Raw genomic sequence first — 19,146 nt, 5'->3', positions numbered from 1 at the left:
TCTGACATCTACACAGGGGTTTGTCACCTCTCGGGAGCAGGATCCTGGTTCCATTGCACAGCTAGTAGAGGCACGTTGGTCCAACATCAGTGTCACCCCCACTGTTACCCAGGGATGGTTAGGGGGTGTGAGAAACCAGAAGGTGTCTCACCCACTAGTCCCCGGGGTTCTGTCATCCATGTGGCCAGGACACTGCCATCGCTTTTGGATCCAGTTCCTGGGTGGTGGACAAGTGCAGGAGGATCACCTGGTTGAGAGGTCTTCGGGGAGTGGGAGTTAGACACCGATGGTGAGACACGGTATCCCCTTCCTTATGACACCTTTACCCCATCCTACCAAGTAGGATGTTTAGGAACTCCAACCTCCCATCCCTGTTATAACACAAACACTTTCTCACGGATAGCCCGCTATGAGAGAAAAAGGACTAACACCCGAGCCGTATACCTGACGTGTCCCATTACAATGGTCAGGCAATTACTGACCATCACACACCTGATTTCCATTAAGCTTCCCCACACGGATAAAATGCAGAGCAGCAACAGTTTCAAATGGCAGTTTAACAAGAGGAGAAAGACGGCGAAACAGAAGGGGATTGCAAGGACTGAAGTTCCCTTGACCGTTTTGACAAGGAACCATTGCTTTCATGAGCCCTTGAGAATGGAAAGCGTAAGACCAGGAAAACAGGCTGAAGAATCCTGCATTGTGGGCCCACCCACGTCAAGAATCAAGGCAGGGAGAATTACCTGCCGTGGTACTGTCCTTGGCTCAAGAACAAAGCAGTGTCGGTGAAGTCAACACAGCCGGTGAGTTGGCGAGACCGATACAAGACCGTCTGTGTTAAAGCCAAGGTTGATACGGCAACATTGTATGGCGAGCACTGGAACAAACATTGTTTGAAATACGTGTAATAAAAGATGAACCACTGATGAGTGATTGAACTTTGAAATGAGGATGCAATAGCTTTGACAGAGTGGTCCGGAGCCACGTGGGTGCTCAATCGAAGGTCTCTGTAAGGTATCCAGCTGAAAAGTGAAAGAGTTGTAGAGAATTGTGAATCGAAGTGGTTCTGCGAAGGGTCAAGTAAAACCATGCGCACATTCGAAAGTCTTCAATGTTGATACAGTAAAGAACATTTGTGGCAAAGTTGATAACGTTGGTCTGAAGCATCACGTAAGGAAGGACTGTAAAGCAGGGTGTGGCGTACTATGTCATAAATAGTGTCCAGAGGGCCTGCTGTTACCTTTTCTAGGATTGGGAGATTTTAGTACTATGATTTTAATTAACTGCCTGTTTAGCATGGGGCAAGCGGGCAACACGGCCCTCTGCAGTGTTATGGTACAAAGCTCTAGGCCCACTTATTAAGGTTCCCGAGAGTATTAGCTGCTATACCAACTCCTTGTGCCAACAAGGTCGTTCCTGAGGAGCAAGGGTGTTAAGGGCAGCTTGGGTATAGCTCATGCACAGTAGACTATTTTTCCATGAGGTTTGAGGGGGGGTTTTCTTATGAGGAACCTTGCACATGGTGCCCTCTGCCTCAATGAAATCATAGTGCTATATATACTCATTGTGACTTTGATAGACTTGGAAATGAGGGGGTAGTGCCAGCATTCCAGTACTACATCAAACAGGAGACTCTGGAAACTTTGCAGTGCGGGAGAATTTACGAAGGTTGGGGCCAGCGATACTGGTCCATTTCCTAGGCCAAAGTAAAACATGACTTCCGTAAATGGTAAAGAAAACACTTGGAAAGAAAGAGTAGATGGGAGGACTTTTCGTTTATAGTTATCTCTGTTCAGGACCCTCCTGCAAATGAACAAATCAATCGAATGTGAGAGTGTATGCAAAAAGAGCAGTGAAGGGGCCTGTTTGAATAAAGGTGAAATGGCCAAAAGGGCAATTTTGAGATTGCAAATGGGCAGAAGGTCTGGGGAAGAGTCCTTCACATGTCAATCTATCGGACCAACATATGACTGACTCCTCCCCAATGCTTCCCCTTGGCGTTCCCCACTCCTCACTCATTGAAACAGTGCTTGTGCCAGACCATAGGCGCATGCCCTTCACTCCTGCTGTCTCTTAAAGTGCAACCGCATGGTGTGTCCTAATGCAGACACTGTTTAGTTGGGGAAGTTGTGGTCTTGCTCCACCGCTGAGCCATATTTGAACTGCGACATTGACCAAGGCAAGGCAAGGCTGCAGACTATTCTCCTTCTTAATGTGTTTTGTTAATTGGCTTTTATACGGCGTCACATTATCACAATAGTAGTCTAAGAGCACCTAGGCTTTTCCGTGGAGTGGCATACAGTGCCCCCCACCCCCGAGGGGTGGGGTATCCAGACCTCGGTGTACTGGAGGAAAGAAAATTAGCAAGGGGCAAATGAGAGGATGGGAAAATGGGAAATACCCTAGGCCAGGGGTGCACAACTGATTTTGACAGAGAGCCGAAAGTACCTTACATGATGGCTATAGTGGGCCGAAAAGTAAATGTGGGCGGGCGGTAGGCAGGGCGTAGCAGGAGGCTTTTTCAACCCCCATTTTGTATTAAACACATGGAAAAAGAATATGTTTTTGAGGGGTCACGATTTTTATTTGTATTTCAAACTTACATTTTGTACTACACATTTTCCATTGTTATAATTTATTTCTGTTTAGTTATTGTATATCGTCTGTTTAATTAAATTATATATATTTTATTGACCCTTGATTGGACATTCCGTTATTTTGGACTGCTAAAGTTTGCTGTTTGGGTTGCCCAAGTGGAGTATGGCCTTTGTTAAGTCAGGTTTCCTCAAAAAGCAAAGGATGTACATCTCCTAACTGTGCCTGTTTTAGCTTTATTATTGGGTTCACTCTTGGAGTGCAACACTATGCCCCATGGCCCCCACCCCTCAAGCAAACACTATGCCCCATGGCTCCCACCCCCAACCAAACACTATGCCCCATGGCCCCCTCAACCCCAACCAAACACTATGCCCCATGGCCCCCACCCCCAACCAAACACTATGCCCCATGGCTCCCACCCCCAACCAAACACTATGCCCCATGGCCCCCTCACCCCTAACCAAACGCTATGCCCCATGGCCCCCTCACCCCTAACCAAACACTATGCCCCATGGCTCCCACCCCCAACCAAACACTATGCCCCATGTCCCCCACCCCCCAAGCAAACACTATGCCCCATGTCCCTCACCCCCAACCAACCACTATGCCCCATGGCCCCCACCCCCCAAGCAAACACTATGCCTCATGTCCCTCACCCCCAACCAAACACTATGCCCCATGGCCTCCTCCCCTCATGCAAACACTATGCCCCATGGCTCCCACCCCAACCAAACACTATGCCCCATGGCTCCCACCCCCAACCAAACACTATGCCCCATGGCCCCCTCCCCTCAAGCAAACACTATGCCCCATGGCTCCTACCCGCAACCAAACACTATGCCCCATGTCCCTCACCCCCAACCAAACACTATGCCCCATGGCTCCCACCCCCAACCAAACACTATGCCCCATGCCCCCCCTCAAGCAAACACTATGCCCCATGGCTCCCACCCCCAACCAAACACTATGCCCCATGTCACTCACCCCCAACCAGACACTATGCCCCATTGCCCCCACCCCCAACCAAACACTATGCCCCATGGCCCCCACCCCCCAAGCAAACCCACACTCAAACATGCACCCATAAAGACCTGAACCCCCCCATCCCTCAACTCGGCACACACACTCAAGCATGCACCCATACAGACCCGAAACCCCCACCCCCACCCCGGCACACACTCTCAAGCTTGCACCCATACAGACCCGAACCCCCACCCCCAACTCAGCACACAAACTAGCAAGCATGCACCCATACAGACCCTGCATCTCCACATACCCTGCACTTATATGCATGCACACCCGACACCCCCCGCATCTCAACATACACTGCACAAACATACAGAAACAAACATTCATGCACACCCGACACCCCACACCCCGCATCTCAACATACACAACACAAACATACACCAGAACAGACTCGACACACAAACAAACAGACCACTTAACGGACGTGCTGGAAGGCAGGCTAGCTGGAACGCTGGCTAGGTAACTGGAGTGCTACTACGGCTGGCGTGGCAAGGCTGAAATGCCTTCCGGCATCAAGCCTTATTGACCAGGCCAGCCGTAGTGCTGGCACTCCATTGGTGCAGCACACACGCACTACGTGGCTTGTAGGAGCCACGTGGTGCGTGTGTGCTGAGCCAATGAGGGCCAGTGTTTTGTCCTGCCTGGAAGAGTTTCAAAGACTTTCCTAATGGAGGGCGGCCGATGCTGCTTGTGGCCGCACTCCATTAGGAAAGTCTTTGTGCCTCGCGGGCCGGACAAAATGGCATGGCGGGCCCCAACTGGCCTGCTGCCCGTATGTTGTGCACCCATGCCCTAGGCATTAAAGCGCCTGATCAGTATTAACCAAGGAGGCAGTGTGAAGCGGGCACTTTCTGTCAGTGCAAAAAGTTCTGGGCAGAGTAAGAAGCTCAGGGTAGCCAACACAGTGTGAGGAACTCGCAGTGCTGGTCGAGGTGAAACGTTCACAGTGGGTGGGTTAAGTGTCCCTAGTGGACAGTGTGGGCAGCGTGCACAAGTGGGGGCGGTTAGAGGCGTGCCCTGGTGGGTAAGCTTGTACTGAAAGGCAGGGGTGTAAGGAGCTTCCTTTGGTGTGCAGTATGAGAAGTGTGCAATAGTAGGGAGATTAAGGAACTAGCAGCAGTGGTCGAAGTGGGCGGGAGCGGTTGGGAACAGTGGTGCTCTACTTTTTTGTATTAAGTTTTACCATTCCTATACTTTTATTTTAAAAAGAAACCGTTCCGTAATGGCTTAGTTTTCAAATAAAAGTGTAGGAAGAAGTTAAAATGTGCACTTCAGTGCATTGCACTGAATGTTCCCTTAAACAGCAGGTGCATTTATTTGGGGGTTTGAATTTCACATGGGAGGGGGGGTGGCGTTGTGGAGAGGGGGGCGCGCCAGAAGGGAACATAGTTCCACTGCTTCTTTTTGTACACTTCGACCACTGACTAGAAGTAGTGTGCCTTGTGAAAAGCTGGAATCAGTCTGATTTCCCCTCCCCCTTAAGCACTCTCCTGTGCACCCCCTTCTAAAGAAGCCCTCGGCCGATCCTTCCTCTCCAGCTAACTATCGGCCAATCTCCATCACTCCTTTCCTGGGCAAACTCTTGGAAAAGCTGGCCATCGCCCAGCTTAATCTACATACTGAATCCGTTTGTTGCCTCCATGACCAGCAGTCTGGCTTCAGAGCTGCCAGAAGCATGGACACTGCCCTTCTGAACACCTATGAAGACTTGCTCTCCAATCTTGACTCTAATCTCCCTTCTGTCCTCATTCTCCTCGATCTAGCCTCTGCTTTTGACACGTTCAACCATGCCATCCTGCTCAATCGCATCTCTAACAACCTTGGTATTACTGATTAGGCCCTGGCATGGTTGACCTGCTTTCCCACCGACTGACCCACTCGGGTCCAACTGGGGTCTTTCCTCTCTTCTCTCGCTCTCTCTCTATTTGTGGTGTTCCCCAACGGTCTAACCTCGCTCCCTGGATCTTCAACCACTACTTGCCACCTCTGGCCCACCGCATCACTACTTTCTGCTCCAATTTTCAATGTTATGCAGATGACACTCCGCTCTCTTTCAGACTCCCCTCGGCCACCTCTGCCTCTTTTCTCATACCAGACTGTCTGGCCGCATTTTAGGAATGGTGTGCTGCCAATGATCTCTGCCTTAATGCCAGTATGACTGAGATCCTCCTCATTGAAACACCCACTCCCTCCTTTCCTCTCTCTCTCTCTGGCTGCCCACTTTGGGCCCTCTTCTTACTCCGTCCTAAGAGGCTAAGAACCTTGGTGTCATCTTTTACTCCACCCTCTCCTAACATCTCTAAGACGTCGAAACTATCAGCTGCACCTCCTCAGAAGTATTCTTCCTTTTCTCACTTCCCCCAGAAGCTCACTGTCTCCAGAGCTCTGGTCCTCTCTAGGGTGGACTATTGCAACAGCCTCTTTTTATAAATCTTCCTGCCTCTACTCCTCGACATTTACAACTTATCCAGAACAGGACTGCATGGCTTGTCCTTGGTTTCAAGCCCAGGGATCGTATCTCTTCACTGGCTCCCCGTGGCTGCAAGGATCAAGTTCCAGACCCTCTGCATCTGTCGTGATGCCTACCTCCAAGGAGCCAGGTCCGACCCAGCAACCCCAGAGGCAGGCATCATTTCCCCCAGGGAAGTGCCAGCGGGCCCAAGCTGGGGCCCTTTGGACACAGTCCTGGCACCTTAGGCGCCAGGCTCATGTTAAACCCCAGTCCTGGCGCCTTAGGCGCCAGGCTCATAAAGCTAGACATGTGTTCAAGTGTTTTAATGTGCACTTACCTGATGCAGACCATGCTGCTACATCCAGGCCCTCTTGAGGCCTGAATGGAACTACTTTACCTGTGGAACTACTTTCCACCTGGGTGTGGTCGGGGAAGGATACATACCTGATCGGTGGAAGGATACATACCTGGAACTTCTTCCAAAGCTATTTAAACCACGCCCGATCAGCAACTCACGCTTCGCGTTGTTCTGCTCCTCGCAGCTGGACGCTCACCGTGTCAGCTCCTGCATCTGGACTTCAGCCACGCCTGTCAGCATCCTGGGTCACCTGCAAAGGGAGATAAGAGAGAATTGGAGAGAAAGAAGACTTTACCTGCTAAAGCTGCATCACGGAGACATCACACCGACGATCCTGAAAGGGAAGACATCATTTTTAAAAGCATTTCGCTTTGATCGCTGCAGCGCTGCATTTCACTCACCTTTCCTGGGCACCTCCATCTTCAGCAGCGATCATCCAGATCCGCAGCCACTTCCCAGAGCCTAGAGAGAAAAAGACAAGAACACAAGGTGAGAGAAGGAAGGGAATAGGAAAAGCTCAGTTTCCTTCTAAGACTTACCTGTTGGGTCATTCCCATTTCATTTCGGGTCCTGCCGCTTCCTGGCATTCCGGACCCCGGCCCCTATGGGGAAAAAAGACAGACATTGAATGAGCGAATGCAAAGACATTACCCGAACGCTCATCCAGAACTTACCTGTCATTTACTGGAACTGCACGTTTCACTTCGGGTCGGCGCCATATCTCCGGCATTCCGAACCCCGGCCCCTAAGGGGAAAAAGACATAAGCATTAGCGCTTGCTGCAATAAGACAATGAACATTATTATTAAGCTTGAACTTTTGAACTTGCTACAGAACTCTTACAGCGCCTTACCTGAATAGTCAAGCTTATTTGAACTCCCATCAAACCTCAATCCAGTGAAGTAACTGGGTTTCAACGCGCCTCTGCATCAGAAGCAGGATGGAGAACTCATCCTTCCAGACCCTAAGGTGAGACTTCACGGGGTATCGTGGAAGGGCATCGTGGAGGGTTGGAAGGGAGTGGGAGGCTTGAGCATTATTCCGTCCGTAGGTAATACTCCCTTTTCACGCACAGGGGAATATTCCTGCGAGCCAGAGAAGCCAGAGTAGAGGGGCCCTACCTGTCCATCCTCGGAGTCCTGCGCTTCACCATTGAAGAAGCATCAGCACTCGAAGCCAGACCTGCGCCTCCGTGGGAATCAGGTGAGCGTGACAGCATCTTCCACAAGGCTTTCTGGGGCCTGGGACCACTCTACCTTAAACGTTCTCTTCCAAAACATCTTCCTTCTCGAGCTCTCCGCTCATCCACCTCCAACTCTGAGGGTCAGACTCTTCTCCAAGCAGAGTTGGGGGCAGATCTATTTCCTCGGCTGGGGCCTCTCTGCAACAGCCTCCTTGCCTCGCTCAAACTTGAGCAGAACGACCTCTGGTTCCGGAAGCAACTCAAGACCTACCTTTTTGCTTCCGCTTTCTCTCTACAATCTCCCCCGCCCCCCTGCTGATGCACCCGACTGCTCTGCGCTCTGGTCACCTGGTCACGCCGTGAACTCGGGCTCAGACTCCTGCATGTCCATTTGCCCTCACACTGCCTCTGTGCTCGCCAGCACTCAAGGGTCTGTATCTTCATTCCTACAGTCCTTTCTCCCTGCCCTTATGAGCTGCCTGCTGGCTGCACTTGTGAGTTAACTGCACTTTCCTCTTCCCTGCGCTTGCACCATCTGAATGACTGAAGGCCTAGTAAGATAGTTATTTTGTCCTCCCTTTGTTTCCCCCTCCTTGTCTTGTCACGTATAGGAAACACTTGTGTACAGGCGCGTTATAAATGCCACATCATATCATGCGCAAATGTGTGGGCATTGTGGGACATTTGCAAGGGTATTCAACATGAGGCGCTTGCCCTGGTGGGCAATGTAAAGAGCTAACAGTGGTGGACAGTATAACAAGTTGATGCTATGGAGCAGTGTGAGTACTTGTGGGCAGTGTTAGAAACGTGTACTAACAGCTAACTACTCTTGAGTATTTTGGACTGCTGTGTTCTTTCGGGAGCACCAACTTGACACCCTGCGTCCCCCCCAACCCGCCCCCGAGATTATCAAAGTGTTTTGTTTTACTGCGCATTCTGTATAAAGTCCCTGCTGGAGCATCGGGTCCTCTCGGACAGATCAGACGCGCGTGCGCAGTTCGCAGGTAAGTGAAGCTGCTCGGGTTGTTCCTATACCCCCCCGCGGTATGTCACCCGAGTGAATGGCCGCGGTGCCTTTGAGACGTTTCCACGTTGGTCGACGGGTGACTTGATGCCGATCAGCGGTGATCGTTGCTGAAAGAATAAAATGTTCCAGTGGTGGTTTTCTTGCGCAGTCGGTGGGGGGCGAGGGGCGGGGGGAGGAAGTGTCATTCTCGCTTGAAGTGACTTAGCATTTCCTGACTCCTTTTTTTTTTTTTTTTTTTTCTCCACTCATTCTTGGTTTTCTTGCACAAGTACTCAGTTATCACCTTCTGCCGGGGCTGTACCTTCCCTTGCTGCTTCCAAAGCCGTGGGGTGCACAGGGTGTCCTGTGGGCGATGGTGGGTGTCTCGCCCCGCGTACATCCTCCTAGCTTGGTGGACAGGGACCTGCATAGATGGATGGAGCCCGAGGGAGTCGTTTAGTGCAGAGGGTCACGCCGGCGTCCACATCTGCCGACTGCAGACGATACTCGATGGAGCAGCAGGATGGTGTCCTGCGACGGCTGACTGCACTGTGCCAGGTAAACCACACTGGCAGGTAGAGGAGGATGGATGGCTGTCAAGGAGGGCATGTAGTCATGTGTGCTCCCTTCAGGGTCACTGGTGGGAGTAGTAAGGTCCAACGCAGGACTGTACGGTGTACACTTGCTTCCAACTTTGGGTGGATCTTCAAGCAAGTTTGGTGCTGGCCAAGAGCTTGGCGTCCTGTCCAGCTTCAAAGAACACCTCTGGCCCGTCTGGTAGCCCCTTCTATACCCTGTCATGTCCGTCTGAACCCCCTGAGGGCCCTTTGCTCGAGGGCCTGGTCCCAGGCTAGCCCACTGCCAATCCCGGATGATCCCTTGTTGGCCTGGGATAGCCCTCCCTGGGCATACCTCGGTCAGCCTCTTTACAGCCCTAGGGTAGTCCAATACCGATTCAGACTGGCCGTTGTTCTCAAATGAGTTTCCAGGGTTCGCTATCAATCAGGGGGCGCGGAGTGGGGGTGGGGCAACCCTTCAAATGTTGGGAGAGGCGGTAACTTTTGAGAAGTTGGAGGGGGGCAAACATTTTAGTGCAGCTTCAGTTTTACAAGCAGTTAACTCTCTCCTTAAGTCTGAAAGCATCCATTTAAGGACTGCTGTGAGAATGTGCTATCTCCTGTCCCCCCCCCCACCCTTCCAATCACTCCCCTGACATGCAAGTACTAAACCCACATCACGATTTCGATTGCCCAAAGAAATTATGCATGCGAATGCAGGTGCTAACATTGAAATGCTTTACCTTAGTAATTGCCGGGCCTTTGTTAACGTGTTTTCTGTCCGTCGCGGCTCTGTAGGTCAGCCAGGTCGAGTCAGCATAGTCATAGATTTGGGGGAGGGGCGGGTATGCGTTCAGCTCAATGGTGTTGCGTCACATTGGTCCTAGAGGAGCCCTGGGCTGACGTGGCTCCTAGTAATAGTGGACCCAGTGAGACCCTTATTGATGATTGGCCAGGGTGGGCCCCTTCTATGGCTGCATGGGCAATTTTTGTTCTGGATCAACATCTTGCTGTGTCCTAGGTGATCCTCTTGTCACTGGCATGATTCCACTGGAGGTCCCTGTTGCCCTTGATGGTCTCTAGAAGCAGCCACCTAGCCGTTCCCAAGCAAAGGCCCTCACTGGTCCCAAGACGACCATTGAGGGGCCTACCCAGGAAGCGCCCCTCGTCCAATTAGTGGTCTGGCTCTCAACAGTCCCGGTTGGGCCCCCATGCGCGCCCTACAGCAGCCTCGGCTATTAGCAGCGCTGCATGCGACTGATGTTTTCACGGCCCAGGGCAGGAAATGGGGCCTTGGTTGTTTTCGACGACGAGTACGTTTTTCCTTCAGCTTTAATCTTCACCTTTCGACAATCCCTCGTCTCTAATCAGTGTGCCGGTGCAAAAACGGATGTGTTTGTTTCACGGAAGCTCTGCATCATCAGTCTGCCTTTGCCCGAGTTCATTGGTTTCGTCCACTTCTGGATGTTGAATTCTGTAGCTTGAATGTATACTGGAAAGGGAAGCGGGGCTTCAATGTTCGCATCGCTTTGAAAAGGAGAATTAGCGCAGTACCCGAACAAAATATAGGACCATCGCTAAAAGTGCGGGCACAGACTCACTGCAGGCGCAGCAGCACTTCTGTCAAACGGTGGCACTGCCTTATTAAAGATATTGCATCCTTGTGGAAAGTAACTTTTTTTTTTGTAGTGCGCAACACCACCACCATGGTGGCCTTAACAACGACAAGTCATGTCTATATAGAGGCGAATTAGGACCCCACCAAGGGTGAAAGCCAGACTGTGGCTTATGGGGTGCAAAGGAAACGTGACCAAACAGAGAGGGCAAGGGGAAGAGTGGGAAACGTCAAGTAGACGCAACTCTTGCAGTGTCTCCTCTGGTTGTCTCCCTCAGCAGTCTAAGCCCCTCATGATGTCACCCTCCCCCCTACATTATCTTGCTTTCTCTTTCCTGTGTCTCCTGTTCTCATTCAGCCTCTGCCCTCCTGTGGTGGGCATTGTATCCTGTATGTACCATGCCTGCAACCTGCCTCTTTCCATGATATAGTATCTAATTATCTGCAGTTTTTCCTGCTATTAGCCAAATTGATCGTTTATAATTGATTGATGCATTTGACTGAATTCGGCCAGTACCATTCGATTGATTATAAAACATATCGAACATGTGGAGCTAGGATTGCAGGGGGGGGGGGTTCCCTGCTCCCCATGGTTGGTATTTTTGGCCTGGGTGTTGCTGGGGTGTCCCCCCGCTTCCTTAACATGGGAGGCGGGGGACCTGAAAAAAAGAAAAGGGGACCATGCAGCGTCGGATCCGACTCGACCCGTGTTAGAGGGACGGATCTGATGCAGCAAGGGATGTGGCAGCGAGGAAAACGGGTAAGTAGGGGAGGGGGGGCGGGTGTATTTTGGTTTAATGTGAACAGGGATTGGGGTTGTTTCTTCGTCTGTTAATTGTTCGAATGCAAGCAGATTTATTGCGGACAGTTCACCACAAACAATTATCAGACGAGCAAACAACACCAATCTGTTTTTCCTCCCTACGTATTTCTTTATTTCATCTCCTACCTCCATCATTTCAGTACAGTATCACTATTCTTCTTCATTTTATATGCTGCGGCTGGCAATGATGGTGTTATAATGAGGTAATTCCAGGCAGCTGCCTAAGGCACAGCTAACCGATACACTCCCGGGTGTAATTTTGCACCTAAAAATACCAAATCTGGCCCAATTGGGACAGCCAAATAGCACTTCCCATTGGGTGACACAAATCCTTGAACTGGCCTTAACGAAACTGCTGGTTGTTCTTGTTGCGCTCCAATCAGTGCTGGAATTGGAAATGGAAATTCTTTACTATGGGATGCCACCAGCCGCGCATAAACATTTCCATTTCAGGAGAGAGAGGTGAGTTTCTTATGATGATGCAAGGAAAGTGTAAAAGGTTCCCACTAAAAGCTTGCTTCAATAATTTCTGCAAAATGCAATCCTAACAAGCATTTCCATGTACCCTGAAAAGACACACACTCAAGTGGTCTAGAGGTGAAGTCCCTCGACCTTTCTCCTAAAAACCTGTGTTCGAATCCCTGCTTTGGCAACATAAACAAATTAAAATCATTAAAACCCCCGAAGGGCAGTAAATAATTTTTCCAGATTTCCGATACGGGGAGACATATTTTGCTGGATCTCGGATACATGAAAATCCGTCCCAATGACGAGCGCTGGCTGCAATGACTGGAGCATAGAGTTCATTGCATTATGTCGGTTTATGTGGACATTAAACTTGCCGGTAGAGGGACTCTCAGAACGCCTCCTTGTTTTGCATATTAAGTAACATTGGGTCTCACCCTAAGTTACCAGGCGAAACAAGACGTGGACCCCTTGCTCTCTGTTCTTAGAGAGGCAAAGCTCCACCTATGACTAGGGTGTGTCTGGTGTTGCTGTTGGTACTCTTGTTCAGAGGGGAATTGCCTAGCATTTCGGTGCTGGACTGTTTTTGTCCTAGTAAGCACCTGTCTTTCTTTGAGTTCAGCAAGTTTGCATCATCTGGAGGTTTTGCCAGAACTGTGAAGAGCACTTCCAGGGTTCTAGTTTGAGTTGGTGTTTCGTGGTCTTACTGTGGATACTGGTGTGGGTGAAGCAGTGGGCATATTGAAAGTGATATAGCTTCTTGACGACAGCCTTGCTGAACACTTCCTAGTAGTCCAGACGACCGCGCACTCCTAATGTGGAAAAGCTATATTCTATGGAATATAGGTTTGAGATAGATCTCTGCAGTACTGTGGGCCTTTACCTGGCTTCCCAGTGGAGCAGATGCAAAGATAACCTGTCCTCTTCCTATCACTGTGATCCAGGGAGGGTTTCTCAGAACGTGGCTTTGTGTGTTGGTCTCTTGCAGTACATGTAAACAAAATCGTAAAGCCTTATTCTTTCGGTATTTAAAGTGTATTCATTAACCACTCGTGTAACGCGCAATAGTTGGTGGTGTTGGTTATGGTTTGTACTTTTCATTAAGTAGGAATTGGACAGAAAGTGACCTACTTCGCACATGTTCTTGAAAATAAAACACCCCGAAGAGAGGTCACAATTTATCTGCGATTCAAGAATAAGTAAGGTGCCGTGAATGCTTCCCAAGTCATGATTCGAAATGTTTGAAGATGCTAAGTTTTTCAGAAGATGGTGCCTTCAGTCATAATCTGGTGACATGCATCCATGTCCGTTTTTTCCCCAAAGGTTATTCTTGAAATATTTGATATTTCCAAAGAGCCTCCAATAGGCTTGCAGATCCTCTGGGTGGATAGCTCAGCGGCAATGTTTTTGCCTTGGAAGCAAGACGACACAGACCAACACAGGTTCGATCGCCGGGTCCGCGCTTAGAAACCTCCTGGGTATTAAGCGCGTTATAAATAACCTATCATACTATATCATATCTATGTCAAGGGTCTGCAACCTGCGTCTCTCCATATGTTTTGGACCCCTACTCCCATGATTTCTCCTCATTGACTCTGCTTGCTAGCGACGATGGGTATTGTAGGTCAAAACCTCTGCAGAGCCAAAGCTTGCAGACACTTGCTCCACAGCAGGTTGATCAAGAATGTTAACACCAGAGCTGAGGCTGAGCCTTGTAGCACTTTATAGTCCATTACTGTTGGCAGTATCTGTGACAAAATGAAAACTGCCTTGCAGGAGTACAAGGAAGAGTAGTGGCTAAACCTTCACATCTCTATAAAACAGTGACCCCAATCCTGAAGGTGAAGTTGGCACAGATAAGCGATATACCTCCTTCCCTTTTTGTGGTAACATGTGCTGAGGGTAAGTTATACTCTTAATAGAGGTGTGAATGTGAGACTGTAGCAATCCAAACGGCAATACAACAATCCAAAATAAAAGAATGCCCGATTAAGGTTCTATAAAATTATATATACTTTAATTAAATACATGAAATTAATTACACACCAATATGCAATATTAGAACACACTCACAACATCCTACACCTGCAAAGGAAGACAGAGCAATGCAGAATGTGATGATTCAAACACTCTAGATACTTAACAGGGAGGAAATGGGAAATGGCAACAAATCACCAACAATGTTCGAAAGTATGTTTCTTGGTGGAAAAAGGTGCAAAAAGGGCTATCTTTAGTGCCCCAAAAGGTGGACTAGAGGGGCAGGGTTACTTGAAAGTACCCGATTTCAGTCGTAGGCAGTTTGACTGGTCTGAACCAGGCTTTGGACAGTTGAACTGTAAAGTCAAACAGGGGTCAAGGGCGTTGAGTAGTGTTGTTCTCAGGCATTGAGTGGGATTCAAGCGGGTGCTTTGTACTGTTTGAGGCGGTGTCAAGCAATTCATGTCAAATGACACAACCGTAGTGGTCCAACGATGGAGCATGGTTTCAAACAATGAGCATAGCGGGTTCAAGTTGACAAGTGTTGGGCTGGTCCAGTTGTTCGAGTCAAGGTTCAAATCTTGTTTCGAGGCAGTGATTCAAAGTCGTCTGCATGGGTGCGCTGGTGCTCAAGCCAGACATTTGATGAGGCTCTGCTGGGGTGATGCAGCTTCGAGCTGGTTCGATGAGGTGAGCACAGTGGTGTGAAGTTCGGGACGTGCCAAATGAAGAACTGATATTGATATTTTATTTATATTGCGCTCGTACATGTGTGTTTCAGAGCATGACGACACAAGAGAGGGGAACAAGGGAGTAAAAAAACAACGATCTTACCAGGCCCAGTGACATTGAGAACGCGCAAGTGCTTGGGAGAGGGAAAAGGAGAAAGTGCATGGGAGGGGGGGAGAAGTGGAAAGTGCTGAGCAATGAAAAAACAGATAAAAATAGATAAATAAATACATAGTAAAAAGCAATAAACAGTGATAGTGCAGCAGGCAAATGGCAATTGCTAGGTATAAGGCAAAAGACGGGGTGTGTCTGATAAGTGCAGAAAGGGGGGACTGTATGGTTACAGATAGAGACCCAAGGGCAAGGGATCGGCAGGAGGCAGTGCGGGTGGGTGGCAGGGTGAGCGGGTACCTGGGCCCGAAGGTCAGAGGGTAAGCCAGGTGCATGATGCCAAGACAGAGCAGATTAGCAGGGCAGAGGAGGAGCGAAGGCAGAAGCAAAGAGGAAGGTCTTGAGTTGCTTCCGGAACCAGAGATGGTTCTCCTCAAGTTTGAGTGAGGCCTCAGCCGAAGACCGATATCTACCCCCAGCTCGTTTCTTAGAAAAACGACTTACCCTGGGCGAGTTAGAGGTAGAGGAGTGAAGAGCTCGGGAGGGAAGGTATTTATGGAGGGACAGCAGAAGGTATTTTGGACACAGGCCCAGAAATCCTTGTGTATAGTGCAAAGGGTTTTGAATTTAATACTTGCAGCCACTGGGAGCCAATTGAGAGATTTCAGAGCTGGAGATACGATCCCAGGGCTTGAGGCCAAGGACAAGTCTTGCAGTCCTGTTCTGGATGAGTTGCAGAGGGCGGAGAGTGGAGGCAGGTAGATTTAGAAAGAGGCTGTTACAATAATCAAGCCTGCAGAGAACCAAGGCTTGAGAGACAGTGAGCTTCTGGGGGAAAGCGAGGAAGGGAAGAATACCTCTGAGGAGGTGCAGTAGGAAGTTTGACTTTCTTGAGACATCAGAGATGTGGGCAGAGAAGGAGAGCGTGGAGTTAAAGATGACCATGAGGTTCTTAGCCTCACAGGTGGGATTAGGAGAAGGGCCAAGGGAGGCCGGCCAGAGAGTGATAGAAAAGGAGGGTGGAGGTGGCAGCACACCAATCCTGAATGGCAGATAGGCAGTCGGAGATGACAGAAGGAGAGGAGGTTGCTGAGGGGAGCACTGAAAGTTGGATCAGAAAATGGCAATGCAGTGGGCGAGAGTTGCTAGGTATTGGTTGAAAAGCCAGGGTGAGAGATTAGACCCCTGCGGAACACTGCAGGTAGAAAGGGAGATAGATGAAAGGAAGGATCCAAGTTGGACCTGGGAGGGTCGATCAAAGAGGAAAGAGGTCAGCTAGGCCAGATCCTGATCGATGATACCCACATTGTCACAGAGATGGTTGAACCGGATGGTATGGTTGACTGTGTCAAAGGCGGAAGAGAGATTGAGTAGGATGAGGACAGATAGGATGTTAGAATAGAGGTTGGAGAGCAGATCTTCACGGATGTTCAGAAGAGCAGTTTCCGTGCTTCTGGCAGCTCTAAAGCCAGATTGATGGTTATGGAGACCGCCAACAGAATCCGAATGAAGGTTCATTTGCGAGATGGGCAGCTTTTCCAGGAGTTTGCCCAGAAAGGGAGTGATGGAGATTGGGTGATATTTAGCCAGGCAAGAAGGGTCAGCAGTGAGGTTTTTGAGAAGAAGGTTAACAAGAGAGTGCTTCAGAAGGGAGGGGAAACTCCTGAGGTGAAGGAGAGGTTACAGAAATCAGCCAGGGCAGGAGCAAGAATGCCAATGTGGTCCTTGATGGTTTTGAAAGAACAGAGATGAACCTGTTTTGATGAGACTTTCATAGATCAGACTTATCTAGAGACCTTGTCAGGGGAGAAGAGAGGAAAGTAGGAGAAAGAGGGATGGGGGTGGCTATAGGAGGGCCAGCGTTCAAAGGAGAGGGGAGAAGAGGTGGAGGGGACAAGAGGGAGGACAGTATATCTTGGGGTTTTAGAGATGAAGTGGTAGGCAAGGGCCGTGCAAAGGGCCTGGGTAGCAACAGGAGAGGTAGAGACTGCAGCATGGTTGGCAAGTTCCTTGCAGATTTTAAAGAGTTTGTCCGAGTTGTTGGATGCCACAGAGACGCAGGCTTGGATGTGGGCTCTCTTCCTAGTGCAGATAGAGAGTCGGTATTGCCTTTGGAGCAGGTAACAGGCCAGTTTGTCAGAGGATGAAAAAGAAGCTCTCCAATTTCCTCTCAGCCGCTCTACACTTACGTTTAAGGACTTCAAGCGGATCCTCATGACAGGGGCAAGAGCATCAGGAGTTTCGGAAATGGAGGAGTAGAGCATAGACAGGGCTGTGTCAGGATGTGAGTCAGCCAGAGAAAGAGGAGGAGGAGGAGGAGGAGGGGGGCAGAGAAGGAGGCGGTGAAAGCTTCACCTGACACACACTTCATAGGCCAGATGTCTGAGAAGGTAGGTGGCAGTGTTTGGGTAGGCATGACCTGGGGGGACGAGAGGTGGAGATCAGAGGAGAGGAGGGAGTGATCGCTCCAGGAGAGAGGGCTAGTCAGAGGGATGGAGATGGGGAGGTTCGGAGGAGATCAAGGCATCGAGTGTTTGCCCTGCAGAGTGATTCGGGCCAGAGGGGATACTAGAAGGAGAGCGGAAATCAGAGGTCACGGAAGAGTACTGAGGAGGAAGAAGGCAAGTCTAGATGGATATTCACGTCTCCAAGAAGGAGTTGTTGTGAGGTTGAGGCCAAGAGGGAGGAGGAGAGGTCCGCCCACTCAGAGAGAAAAGAGGTTAATGTTAAAGGATATTTCTACCGCGCTTTATCACCACCGGAGTGGTCCCCTGGCGCTATGGCGGCTCTGAAAAAGGGAGGGGGGTGAGATAGTGGGAGTAAGCTGGAAAAGTGCAAGAGAGCAGTGATGTGCTGTTGGCGGCCTCAACCCAGAATTTTATTGGCTGGGCTTGGGGTGTTTTCTGGTCGGTAGTCGTGTGGTGTTGTGCGAGTCTGTATGGTTTGTTTTGTTGTTGCAGTGTAGTGAAGTTTGTGCGGATTGTTGTGTTATAGGTTTGTGGTTGTGTTTGGTTAGAGTTTGAGAGGTATATGCAGAGGGGTGAAATGGTTAGTGGATTGGTTAATTGGGCAAATTTTATCAATCACAATTCTATCTAAGTGTGGCACATGCTGACATTTTAACTAGATGCGACGCCGGCTAATGTTCAAGATTACGTTTAGGTGTGGCACATGCTAACATTCACAATTCTATCTAGATTCGATGCAGGGTAATGTTCTCAATTCTAAGTGTGGCACATGCTAACATTTACAGTCCTATCTAGATACGGCGCAGGCTACTGTTCTCAATTCTAAGTGTGGCACATGCTAACATTTACAGTTTCATCTAAGTGTGGCGCATACTAACATTCATAATCACATATAGATGCGAGGCAGGCCAAAGTTAAGAATTCCATCTAAGCGTGTCGCATGTCAACATTCACATTTCTATCATTATCAGATTTCTATCAAGTTTGGTACATGCTAACTTTCCTAATTCCATCGAAGTGAGGCAGATGCCGATGTTCACAAACCTATCCAGATGCGACGCAGGTTAGCGCCCACAATTCCCTCCAGGTGTGACACTTGTTAACATTGATTAGTATGTTAGTATGCAGTGCAAGTCCACATTTCCAATACTGGCATGGACAAATTCAGGCTGGCGGTCACAAATCTTTCTATGTATGCATGGTCTGAGCCTATGGCAGTCTGTTATGGAAAGGTAAGGTAGAGTGGCGGGGGCTTTCTGGTGTAGAGTAAATGCTCTACACCCCACCCATGCCACACTTAGTTTTTGTTCGTGTCTGTTAACTGCTGGCTTCACTGGTTCCCCTAGCGGATACCTGCAGACACTTTGTGGAGTCGCCTCTGTTGGAACCACCCTTTGCCTTAGGGCCCTTAGCTGAAGGGGCTGCTGGGCAGAGGGCTGCCCTAGGGAGGTGGGTTATGAACAGAGAACCAGCCAATCGGGGGAAGGGGTTGGTCTGGGAGACTGGAGGAGGCAGAAGGGATGCGGTAAAAGGCAAGGGAAGCAAGGGTGGCATTTGGGGGCAAGGGGGTAGCCAAAAAGGCAGATATGTTGCTCCCCAGGGTACAGGAGGGTCCAGGGGGGAATGCACTCACCTGCACCTCTGGATATGAAAGAGGTAGGCAGGGTGCAGTTCAGCCGCTAGGCCCAACGAAGAAACAAGCTCCACCAATCAGGGAAGGGGGTGGTCCGGGAGGTGGGAGGAGGCAGAAGGGATGCAGGAAAAGGCCAGGGAAGC

The 19,146-nt window shown here is 49.7% G+C and overlaps 1 protein-coding gene across 4 annotated transcripts in view; it reads left to right on the top strand.

The window, feature by feature from the left end:
* The window catches only part of NBEAL2 (neurobeachin like 2), a 1,179,347-nt gene that overhangs the window by 286,089 nt on the left and 874,112 nt on the right, over positions 1–19,146 (top strand). For 2 of the 4 annotated variants that reach the window (XM_069645799.1, XM_069645797.1), the window contains exon 1: positions 8,931–9,183. The exons of the other annotated variants lie outside the window; for them this stretch is intronic. In XM_069645799.1, coding sequence (XP_069501900.1) covers positions 9,058–9,183 — 126 coding nt within the window. In that variant the 5' untranslated portion in view covers positions 8,931–9,057. Of the gene's footprint in view, positions 1–8,930; positions 9,184–19,146 lie in introns of those variants that run through there. 4 annotated transcript variants of the gene reach the window in all.

This window comes from Ambystoma mexicanum, chromosome 2p (assembly GCF_040938575.1).
Source record: "Ambystoma mexicanum isolate Mex_15411 chromosome 2p, UKY_AmexF1_1, whole genome shotgun sequence".
Lineage (NCBI taxonomy): Eukaryota > Metazoa > Chordata > Amphibia > Caudata > Ambystomatidae > Ambystoma > Ambystoma mexicanum.
This window is presented reverse-complemented; position numbering and strand designations above follow the sequence as displayed.